At 35.9% G+C, this 11,624-nt stretch overlaps 3 protein-coding genes across 6 annotated transcripts; 2 read left to right on the forward strand and 1 right to left on the reverse strand.

Moving 5' to 3' along the window:
• Window positions 1-4,979: 4,979 nt before the first annotated feature.
• Window positions 4,980-6,291, forward strand: LOC104810516. The gene has a single exon (XM_010536853.2). The coding sequence runs from the start codon at window positions 5,179-5,181 to the stop codon at window positions 5,641-5,643; it is 465 nt and encodes a 154-aa protein (XP_010535155.1). The 5' UTR covers window positions 4,980-5,178; the 3' UTR covers window positions 5,644-6,291.
• A 440-nt stretch (window positions 6,292-6,731) lies between these two features.
• LOC104810524 (gibberellin-regulated protein 9) lies at window positions 6,732-7,924 on the reverse strand. 4 transcript variants are annotated; one of them, XM_010536865.2, is made up of 4 exons: window positions 7,817-7,924; window positions 7,702-7,743; window positions 7,317-7,374; window positions 6,732-7,095 (listed from the first exon to the last, which is right to left on the reverse strand). In XM_010536865.2, exons 1-4 carry the CDS (start codon window positions 7,877-7,879, stop codon window positions 6,914-6,916), a joined length of 345 nt encoding a protein of 114 aa, XP_010535167.1. In that variant the 5' UTR covers window positions 7,880-7,924; the 3' UTR covers window positions 6,732-6,913. The 4 variants fall into 4 exon arrangements, with proteins under 4 accessions (XP_010535167.1, XP_010535174.1, XP_010535190.1 ...); XM_010536872.1 differs by having other exon boundaries at window positions 7,702-7,776; window positions 7,865-7,920; XM_010536888.1 differs by lacking the exon at window positions 7,702-7,743 and adding an exon at window positions 7,744-7,776 and having other exon boundaries at window positions 7,865-7,894.
• A 1,728-nt stretch (window positions 7,925-9,652) lies between these two features.
• LOC104810547 (uncharacterized membrane protein At4g09580) lies at window positions 9,653-11,585 on the forward strand. The gene is made up of 4 exons (XM_010536893.2): window positions 9,653-10,149; window positions 10,432-10,702; window positions 10,844-11,014; window positions 11,092-11,585. The coding sequence occupies exons 1-4, from the start codon at window positions 9,893-9,895 to the stop codon at window positions 11,221-11,223; spliced, it is 831 nt and encodes a 276-aa protein (XP_010535195.1). The 5' UTR covers window positions 9,653-9,892; the 3' UTR covers window positions 11,224-11,585.
• The last annotated feature ends 39 nt before the right edge of the window (window positions 11,586-11,624 follow it).

An 11,624-nucleotide genomic window follows, 5' to 3' on the forward strand; every position in this document is an offset into this window, starting at 1 on the left:
ACCAAATTATATACGAATAAAATTATCAATGAGGTATTCTAATAAAACTCCTTTTCTTTCTTTCTTGTTTTGCTTTATATGTTCACTTGGTTTCGTCTCAAATCAAAACATTACCAATAATTAAAAAAATTGTTAAATACTGTAAAATAAGATTGTATTAGGTGTATTAGTTCGAAAATGAGCCCAAGAGAATATTAAACACTCCATAATTTCTAATAGAGGAGATAATCAACAAAACCCAAAAGATTTATAGTAACTAATCAAATTACGACAACATGCATGGTCTAAACAGTAATGATAGAAATATGTCTTTTATCTTATTTTCTATTCAATTCCAGAATTTAGAGATGCTGGCATTTTTTATATACTGTTTTATATAGCCAGTTATTGAGAATATTTGGAATTGGAATTCCACGGGCACATTATTACAACTTTTTTTTTGGGTGCTTGTGTGGTTCGAATCCAAACATATATGCCATCCCCTGGTACGAGTCACATGGCCAACGAGTATAGATCCTCCTACCCTTCATGAATCATGTCACTGGTCCTACTGTAGTCCGCACCCCCAGTATATATGTCCTTGTATATGTACAAGTATACGCCTGTACACATGCATATATGAAGCTGGACATAGGGTATTCTGGTGTTGTTATACGTAAGTATTAACTAAAAAAACAACAAGAACAAGGGGTGAAGCCGAAGAGCAAATATTGTGTTTTTACTACATGGCCCGAATGTTAGGAAGTGGTGGGAGACCGCATTCCCACTTAGCCCAAGAACCGCTCTCCTAATTGTATTGGAATAAGTGAGTAAAGGTTATCCCTAGAGCTATAGATTTCAACATGTTTTACAAGTTCACTATTCGAATTTTGTCCCATGATCCCATCACGTTATTAGTCAGATAATATTCATTTTATCATCTTGACTACATATATAAAACTCATTAAAACCACGTTTACAAAATAGTTGATGCAAAGATCTGAGGTTAATCTAAAATTATACTTTTGGCGGACAAAACAAAAGAAAAATATTTGCAAGGAATAAAAATAGTTGATAACTCATAACGCGTTTAGTCTGCGAATCTCTAAAAAAAATAGGTTAAAAGTGTCTTATTGTTCCGATTAAAAGGCAATTAAACAAAAATGTTTGGATACCCTAAACTCTAAATTTTGGTAATACAACATATCACCTTATTGTAGAAAAATAAAATGCGGAAACAGAATAAGACAAATGAAAATAAACAGAATTACTTTATTTCTACATCTCTTCTTATTCTTGTTACATTACAATGAAAATGAAATACATATTTCACTACAAAAAAACAGTTATATAGCGACGGAAAAATCCGTCGCAAATATAAAGGAAATCCGTCGCAATTAAGAATTTGCGACGGAATGCGACGGACTTATTTCCGTCGGTATAACGCTGTCGCAAACGTATAACGGTCGTTAATCCGTCGCAAAAGTGTGACGGAAAAAATCTGCGTTTTGCGACGAAAAGTGACGGATAATTCCGTCGTAATTTGCGACGAAATTTTTTCCGTCGCATTCCGTCGCAAATGTTTTAAAAAATTTTAAAAAATATATAACAAAATTATATACTATATATACACATACATATATATATTTTCACATATACATATATTCATACACATACATTACACACATACAAATATACATACACATACATACATATATATATACACATATTTTCATATACACAAACACACATACACATTCACACATATACACATACATAAATACTCATACACATATACATTTCCCAAACACATACACATATACATTTCACAAACACATACACATACATATAAACACACACATATACACATATTCATATACACATACAATCATATATACATACACATACATATTCACATTCATATATATATATACATACACATACATATTCACATTCACATATATATACACATACACATACATAAACACACACACATACACATTCACACATACATACACATTCACTTACACACATATATAAACACACACATACACATTCACACATATATATACACATTCACTTACACACCCATACACATACATAAACACACACAAATACATCAAACACACACATATATATATACATAAATACATATATATTACCTTATGGGAGAAATTTGGCGATCTTTGGAGGATTTAGAAAAAAAATTTCGATTTTTATTTTTATTTTTCCGAAAATTTTTGAAGTCTGATGAAGAAGACGACTCGTGATTTTATATTGTGTTTTGCGACGGAATTTTCCGTCGCAATCCGTCACAAAATGAAATTAATTTACGCACCCAAAATTCAAAAAATTTTGTCAAAAAACGAAACCAAATACATTGCGACAGAATATTCCGTCGCAATCCGTCGCAATTTTTATTTTCCGTCGCAAATCATCTATTTCTTTGTTGTGACAGAATTATCTGTCGCAAACCGTAGCAAATTGCGACGGATTTTGCGATTGTTTGCGACGGATAATTTTTTTCCACATTCTGTCGTAAAATCGTCACATTCCGTCGCAAATTTCATCGCTATATGTAGGTTTTTTTGTAGTGTTTATAGGACAATTAAAAAATGGAGTAAAATGGAAATATAAACACAATGGAAACAAATCGAATACACAATATTTGGCATAATGATATTGTATCCATTATTATTCTCCATCATATCTCAAATCTTATTTTACTTTTCCATCACATATTCATTTTCCCATTTTAATATTCTCCCTCAAGATTGACTTTGAAAGAATAAAAAAAGTCAATCTTGAATTGATAATGTTATAAACCGCTCAGACATTTTCATTGTCTCTGGAAAAATTCATAAACACCAAATTTTGTTCTTTTAGAGAGCATTAACCATTTTCAAATCAATTCGCTTGACTTTAAAGTTCTAGCTTTAACTCTTTTTGTCATATCATCTTGTTTAATCTTAGAGTTTTTAACTTTGACTTTTGTTTGTCATATCACATCGTTTGAATTTAGATTTTTACTCTCCTTTGAACGATCTGGATTTATGAACATCCAAAACGCTAAAGAAAAAAGAGATTAGAAAATTAAAAAAAGAAACATACAGTCCAGATCGCAACGATGCTCTGATACCATGTAGAAAAATAAAATGCGGAAACAGAATAAGACAAATGAAAATAAACGGAATTACTTTATTTTTACATCTCTTATTCTCCTTGTTACATTACAATGAAAATGAAATATATATTTATAGGACAATTAAGAAATAGAGTAAAAATGAAATATAGACACAATGGAAACAACTCGGATACACAATATTTGGCATAATGATATTGTATCCATTATTATTCTCCATCATATCTCAAATCTTATTTTACTTTCCCATCACATATTCATTTTCCCATTTTAACACTTATTTCTTAAAAAGTACCAGATATGCGATCCATATCCAATTGCATATATTTCTTAAGATATAGAAGTGAATGAGATGAAAATTACCTTAGTTTATGTAATCATTTGTGAAGTTTATTGTTTCTTTTAAAATAGGAATTGTATACTTTAGAATAAAGATGCCATGAAAAACACACAGCGATTTATTTATGGCCTTCCGACATTAGTTATTTTTCTGTATTGCCATCCACACGTAACCCTTGAATGGGAATATTATGACTTGGGTCTTTTCCGTTTGCCACTACTTTCCAGACATAAAATTGTGCATTTAGGAAATTTCTTCAATTTTCTAGACATCGTCTGATTACATTGGTCAAATTGATAACAAATACAAATCTATGCTCACATTTGTGACAAAAAGGTGGTTATATACAATCGAATATGTCAAATCAAATAGATACAACTTAGAAGACATATTGATAAATAAAAAAAAAGTATAAACTTTTACGTTTCATAATTGTTAATGAATTAAATTAAAATTTTGAAAGTTATTATTTTCATCAACTTCTCGAATTCCACTTACGTGTGTGTGAGAGAGGGAACTAATCCGATGTGGAAAAAATAATGTTAATAAATAAATGTACCACCCATCCATCTCACATCTACATCTTATTTAATTAAACCTTTCTGAAATGAGAAAATGTGGCAGAAATTATTTTGTTCATGGTGTTTGGTCATATATAAGAGCACTCGGACTAGTTGCGATGAGATGATGGTATAATATAGGCTCATTAACTTTTGGGCTTCAATATTTGAGCTACGTCCTCGCCTTATCGGGCCTTTTGATTTGATGGGCCCAGTGTTTACTCCATTTAGGGCAGAGGTCCACTTCCTATTACCGACACAATTTGTGCTACTGAGACCGTACGTACAAATGGGCACCACTCATATGGCTATGCGGCCCAATCACCGGCCTCGTGGTTCAGCCCATCTCTTCTTTCTCTTTGGGCTTCTGGATACTTGAAGAGAGCATACGTGAGTGAAACTCCTGGACAATAATTCTCAAGTCAGTGGAACCACGTGGACATAACATAAAACTTGATTCGTAAATACATAAGTTTTCACATTTATTTATCGTAAATTATGTGCATACTTTGAAAAGAAATACAAAAACTAGGACGCAAGAAGATGTGTAGCAGTTGGATATAGATAAAAATCCTTTTTTTTTTTTTGCAAGTCCCAAGTAAATATCTCATGCCAATTTTGTAACTTTAATTCCGGAAATGATATTGGGGAAATTGGTTATGTTAATTTGGAATAATAATTATTTAGTACAAATATTTATATGTAAAATTGTCATTCATTTGTATCTGAATAATAGGCGCAGTTTCTAAGTATACAAAATACTAGGAAAAGGAAAATACAGATGAGGCTTTAACTCAAAAGAATCTAGTAAAAATAATAATAATAATAATTAAAAAAAAAAACAAAACAAAACAAGGAAATGAATCTGGACTCCTATTTGGATTAACTGGAAACAGCGAATTTTGTTACAGAGATCCTTTTTTTTTTTTAAAGTGAAACAATCCCAAACTGTCAGGAACATAACAGAAACAAAACCATTTCCTAAAGATAAACCAACAAAAAGAAACAAAACTTGTTGCAGCAGTTGAACTAGAATTACCCAACACAATGGATCCAACCTCTCTCTCTCTCTAGTTTCCCCCCAGAATTAATGATATCATTCTCTCTCTCTTTTTTAATTCAGGGCAATAATAATAATAATAATAATTAAAAAAAAAATGGCTCCCAAGAGTGCCTCCTCGGAAGAATTCAGCTTCCCAGTGCTCGCTTCTGACGATACCCATCCTTCATGTATCGATTCTCCTCAACTTTGGAAACGGTCACCCCCTGATGCTTTCCTCCCCGACGATTACGACCGTCTCTTAACGCGAATTCCCAGCAACGACGATGTTCAGAGCCGATGGAGCGAAGGTGACGAGGAGAAGATGGACATGTTGTGGCAAGATCTCAACGACGACCTTACCAGAAGCCGCAGCCTCAGGATCGAATCCGACAAGAAGTCTTCGTGTTCCGCCGCCGCCGTGACCGTGGGATGCGGGATCGGTCGGTCGATGAAGGTGTCAAAGAAGACGACGACGGAGAGGAAGAAACCCAACGTGTTGGTGTTCATGAGGGTTCTGAAGAAGCTCCTCCTCCTCCGGAGTTCCGCACACAGATCTCCCGCCAAGACTCACCCTCGATGATTCCGGTTATCTTTTTAGGCATAAGCCGGTGGGGGGTTTCCTGTACCTTTATGAAATTACGGGGCTTTTTTTAATGATTTATTTCTGGGTGGTTGTGCACATACAGTTAAATTGATTGGTTGATTGATCAACAAATTTTTCGGTTAAGCTCTCTCCAATCTTTTGCTTAATTCGTATCGTTTTCTGCATCTCTCTGGCTGTTGATTAGATCCAAATCGATTTAAGGGGGTAGAAATGTAAGAATATATGAATATGGGGGAGGAGGTGACAGTAAGACAAAAGCTAAAGATTGATCTTTCCTTGGAGGAAATTTATCTGAAAAAGAAGGCAATCTATCATATATTTTTTAATTCCCATTTCTTTATTCGAACACTTGAAACTACTTTGGCCGTTCACATCTGATAATTTGAGATGAAACAAATTAGAAATAAGGTTATATTTGAACGTGGAATAGGAATAAAAATTCAAAGTTGAAGGATTTTCAGCCTTTTAAGTCACCGGTATATATGGAAGACTAAGAAGAGAGATTAGGTGAAATAGCATATGAAAAAGGAAGCTTTGTATTTATGACTCGAGGTGGAGAGACACCGTTTTCCGACCTAATCTCTTGGAAAGTCGCAACGGTTAAAAACAAAAGATCCGACATATTTGGGAGATTTTTAGAAACCCGACTTATGATCCGATTTTCTTACCTAAATGGGCTTTTCGGCTCAGCTAATGCAATGTTTGAGCCCATATGAACGATAGAGGGGTCTGTGTTGGGCCGATTAGAGCTGCGGTAATTGAGATTCTCCTCTTTCTTTGGCGTACAGTCATTTTCCCAATTTATGAAAAAACTAACAAAATATCAAATAATGTCAAAAAAGTAGAATAAAAGGCAGTAACATTATATATATATATATATATATATATATATATATATATAAATCATAATATGTTTCTATTAGTAAGATTGAATGTGTTTAAACAAAAGGAAAAAGAAAGTTCTCCAAATGATAATATTAAATGGAATGTGGTAAAAAGAACTTCAAGTATTTCACGTGCCAAAACAAACTAAGAAAAAAGAGAAGATGAGATTTGCGGGAGCATATTGCAATTGTGCACATTTCATAAACATCATAGAGGAACATGCATACCCACACACGTGTGCAAATTTCACCTCGAATACAGTCTTATTACATTATTAGAAATACAATCACACACACATACATATATAAATATATATAGAGAGAGAGAGATGACATTACAATAAATAAAGGAGGAGGATTAATTAAGGGCACTTGGGCTTGTTGGCGTGGGTGCGGAGGGAGGCGTAACAGGGGCATGTATTGGTGTGGCCGGAGGTGCCAGGTGGGACGCAGCCGCACCTCAGGCAACATGTCCCGCACGCCCTGTAACACACTTTCTTCCTTGACGACTCCCTGCACCTTCTTTCGCATGCCTTTCCACACTCTGATACATTCATTCATCCATTTTTCATCTTCTTACTTTCATATATACTCTTGACGGTGAATATGTATTCCATTTGTTTCATGGATGCGAATGAATATATATATGTTTTACTTTTACCAAAAACATGCATGCATTGGGAATGCCTTGACTGAATATAACCAGTGGCATGTTTTATCATGTGACCAGAAAGAGTATAAATGGGAGTAGGAATAGACTCTCACTGAATGTAGGCCGATGGGTTCTTCTCCCAAACGCCGCTGTCTGGTCCTCTTCGTTTGTCTGAACCAAAATCAAAGCCTTAATTACATTAGGAGATCGAGGGTTTTTATATATATATATATATATACATATCTAAAAAACGTATGTACATCGACATTATCTTTTTAATTTATTGATAGTATCAGATATTAATATATAAATAAATATTTTAAAACTTCCAGTCAAAAAATACGGATTCTTCAACATAAATATGAAGATAATGAAAGCAAAACAACAAATGTGGAAGATTAGAAGTCAATATTTTTTGAAGAAAGTTGTAAATTAGGAAAAATTATAAGTTAATATCAGAAGCTGATGCTAAGAAGGAAAGCATGCAATTTGACTGACAGGAGAGCCAAGATCGGAGTGGAAGGATGCTTCTGCAAGAACCTGCAACGAGATGCCTCTGTTGTTCGATTGTTTCTGCAAATTTTTTATTAAAAAATGTAGAAGATGAGAGCACCTGCAAAATCATAATAAAGATGACGAAAACCAACGCCACCGCATCCACCTTCTTCATCTTCATCTTCTGGGTTTTGCAAACACTTGAAGTGCGTGAGAATGGGGCAGTGTGTGTTTCTTTATATACCCGTGATTTTTTCCTTTTTGGCAAATCACATGCAGTGATTTTGATGCCCCAACAAATTAAAATCACAGATTTTCGATTGGTTTTTGCTGTAAAGTTACCTTTGATCAAAACAATTTGCTTCTGTCCCTTTTAATCATTTGATCCCATCATATACCTATATCAACCCTAATTAATTTATTACAATCTCGAATGCTACGCTCAAAATTATACAAGATGATCAACTAGGCAAAAATAAACTTTTTTTTTATAACAAGGATGGTTCTCCAAGCCATCAACACAATTATATCTATTATAGATTTGGGTTTCATCTTTGTATATGGATCATTTTGGATCAGAAATTACATCTCTCTCCACCAATGAAATGGAACCCAAGACTTTAAAGATAATTTTGTCATCTCTCAACCATTAAGCCACCAACGGTTAGGTTAGTTTGTAAACTTTGGTTATATGATCAGTACGTAATGATCTCCGTCACTTGAATAAATGTCAAATCACATTTTAGCCCTACTTGCTTGGTTGTGTTTGAGTTTCAAACGACGTTGGACGAATTAAAATGTGCGTGTAATGTGTACGTGAGATACACACATTGAATATATATATATATATACAAGTCCAAGATGTGCTGCGGAGAATTTAATATTTTAAAAGATTTTTGCCATTGTGTTGTGTGACCACCACAGCTGTCTGATTATATATATATAGAGAGAGAGAGAGAGAGAGAGAGATGTGCATGGGGACGACACAACAAACCACCATCTTCTCTAATGCTTAATCAATTGCTACGTTGGTTGGCCTCCATTTATTGTCCTTGCTACTACTGCTCTATCACAGCTGTTTCTTTTCTTTTGTTTTGTTTTTGAAATCTCCTGTGTTTATTATGCAAATACTTGTTCAATATATGAAGAACTAAAGAAAGAGAGAGAATATTGTCATGATGTTTTCAAAGACCAACAAGACATTTCCTCCAACTTATAGTTTTTCAGAATTATTTCAATAAATTTCATATTTGAAACCAAATCGCTGGATTTCCAAAGTGGCTAATAGGTCAATCATCATCATCACCACGGACTCAAAACGCAGACGCGGACCTCCGCCGGATTATATGCTGCATCGCCCCCCCCCCCCCCCAAAAAAAAAAAAGAGAAAGGCCCAACTAATACCAATGCGGTGAAACGAGACAAGCCCAGGAACTGGATTGTCTACTAGGCTCAATTATATATTGGCCCACTAAACTCCCAAATATGACCAACCTCTTCATTTCTACATACACATACGATTATATGTATATAGACTACATACATATACACACATATTCTAAATCCACACACTTTGTATGGCATACGATTATATGTACATAGACTACATGATTGTTTGATCTGAAAAATAATAGGTAACAGGGATATGTGTGTTGATTCAATTGTACATCGTCGACTCCATTTAGCCCATGAAAATATGCTTATTAGCAACATACAATGACGAGCTGTGTGTTTATGATATACCGGCCTATTATAATATCATAAAAAAAAAAACAAGTATAAAAATACTCCATTTTAACTCACCAGTAATTCTCGTTTCTAAGGTAATAATGCAAAAGTAAATAAATGTTTTCGTCTTAGATCAAACCCACTGACTCATACAGAAGGTTATTTGGAATGCAGGGCGTGAAGAGGGGATTTGAAAGAGGGAAAACGGGGGCGTTATTCGTCGAAAGCTTCCCTTTGTTTTTCTTCTTAGTGTCACATAGCGAATAAACGTGGAAAACATCTTGGTTGCTTGGGTTCAGACGTGAACAATCTCATCAAGAACATGCGAAATCTCTCCCAGATTTTACACATCTTTTCGTTTTCGCCAGTCTGAAAGCCTCGATTTTCAGATCATTGTTTGTTTACCCACCGACAAGTGAATCCAGATCGTGCAATCGAATCTATGAGCGCGTGAATCAGTGGTCTGATGCATCTAACGATGGCGCCCCCACGGAGTCTGACCAGAGATGAGGAGTGCGGGGCGGTGTCGGAGGACGATGATTCGCCGTCGGGGAAGCGATCTAAAATGGAGCGATTCCCGCTAAGTCGGTGGGAATTGGCGGTGTCGATCGGTGTCTTCTTCGTCTTCTCCATCGGACTCTTATGTATCTACCTCACCATGCCTGCCCCCGAGTTCGGAAAGCTCAAGCTACCGAGAACTATCGCCGATCTCCGATTGCTCAAGTTAGTTTCTCTCCTGTCGCTTGATTTCTTTTGCAGATCGAGTTGGATTTCCTAAATTACGTTTCGATCGATTCAGCCGTGGCATGATTGGATGGATGATATAGGATCGTTCTCAGATGATCGAATTTTTATCAGTTTCCAGCTTCCCATCCATTTATTACCTTTTTCACGGATAGCAATGGCTTATGAACATTTGATGATTGGATTTATTTGGATGGATGGATTCAGAAATTTCCAGCAGGCGGAGCCTTGCTTAACTTTTAAATCGTGTTGTTTGTGCAGAGAAAATCTAGGAAGCTACGCGAATGAATACCCGGCGCAGTTCGTACTGGGGTACTGCACCACCTACATTTTCATGCAAACCTTCATGATACCCGGAACTATCTTCATGTCGCTGTTAGCTGGAGCTCTCTTCGGGGTTGTTCGAGGAGTTTTCCTCGTTGTTTTCAATGCTACGGCCGGAGCTTGTTCCTGCTTCCTTTTGTCGAAGTTGATCGGACGCCCAGTGGTTTCTTGGCTGTGGCCTGAAAAGTTGAGATTCTTTCAGTCGGAGGTACGTAGATTCCCGCTGGCTATTTAGAATTCCTACGGAAGGGATTCTGAGATGGGTTTTCTGTCTCTGTACAGATCGGGAAACGTAGAGATAAGCTACTGAACTACATGTTGTTTTTGAGGATAACACCGACGCTGACAGATCGGGAAACGTAGAGATAAGCTACTGAACTACATGTTGTTTTTGAGGATAACACCGACGCTGCCAAATCTTTTTATCAATTTGGCATCTCCGATAGTTGACATTCCCTTCCATGTGTTCTTTTTGGCAACGCTTGTCGGGCTCATCCCCGCTGCTTATATTACTGTCAGAGTAAGCCCTATTCCTCTTTCCTTTGCATCTACTCGACTCGGAATGATTTAGCACAACTCTTGGCTCCCTGATTGCAGGCTGGTCTTGCTCTTGGAGATCTCAGGTCGGTGAAGGATCTGTATGATTTCAAAACGCTGTCAGTGCTCTTCCTCATCGGCTTGATCTCCATAGTTCCAACAATACTGAAAAGAAAGAAGATATACGAATAGCCAAAACCTAACCCTTCAATGCCAACCCCTCAGAGATATTCGATTCTTTGTGGTTTCTCCTCGTTGAAGAGGAAACATGGTAGAAAGCAGAGACCGGATTTTATTTCCAAAGAGAAGAATTTAACCTTAAAAACACAGGTTATTGGCTCTTGTTTGTGTGTAGCATCACCACCCGTGCTGTATGCGGTGAAGAAGACATTCAAGTCTCAAGAGACAAGAGTGGAGGCCATCGCAACCAGGGAGGTTTATTATCTGATTCGTTCGGCCCGTTCTCAATGGGCCAAATCATACTCCATACAAATATAATCCATAGTTATGAAACACCCATGGGCCTTTAACACTCGTCGTTAAATAAAATATTAAAAAAAGCCCATTTTGGAAAACCAATCAGATTTTATTTT

The sequence above is a fragment of the Tarenaya hassleriana genome, unplaced genomic scaffold, assembly GCF_000463585.1.
Source record: "Tarenaya hassleriana unplaced genomic scaffold, ASM46358v1 Cleome1, whole genome shotgun sequence".
NCBI classification, from domain to species: domain Eukaryota; kingdom Viridiplantae; phylum Streptophyta; class Magnoliopsida; order Brassicales; family Cleomaceae; genus Tarenaya; species Tarenaya hassleriana.

Excerpts from the sequence above, each read along its gene's own strand:
- LOC104810516 (XM_010536853.2), top strand. The coding sequence starts at position 5,179 with ATGGCTCCCAAGAGTGCCTCCTCGGAAGAATTCAGCTTCCCAGTGCTC.
- LOC104810524 (XM_010536865.2), bottom strand. The coding sequence starts at position 7,879 with ATGAAGATGAAGAAGGTGGATGCGGTGGCGTTGGTTTTCGTCATCTTT. Across the intron at positions 7,744-7,816 it reads TCTTTATTATGATTTTGCAG|GTTCTTGCAGAAGCATCCTT; the intron begins GTGCTCTCATCT and ends ATCTCGTTGCAG. Across the intron at positions 7,096-7,316 it reads AACCCATCGGCCTACATTCA|AGTGTGGAAAGGCATGCGAA; the intron begins GTGAGAGTCTAT and ends TGAATGTATCAG.
- LOC104810547 (XM_010536893.2), top strand. The coding sequence starts at position 9,893 with ATGCATCTAACGATGGCGCCCCCACGGAGTCTGACCAGAGATGAGGAG. Across the intron at positions 10,703-10,843 it reads TGAGATTCTTTCAGTCGGAG|ATCGGGAAACGTAGAGATAA; the intron begins GTACGTAGATTC and ends CGACGCTGACAG. Across the intron at positions 11,015-11,091 it reads CTGCTTATATTACTGTCAGA|GCTGGTCTTGCTCTTGGAGA; the intron begins GTAAGCCCTATT and ends CCCTGATTGCAG.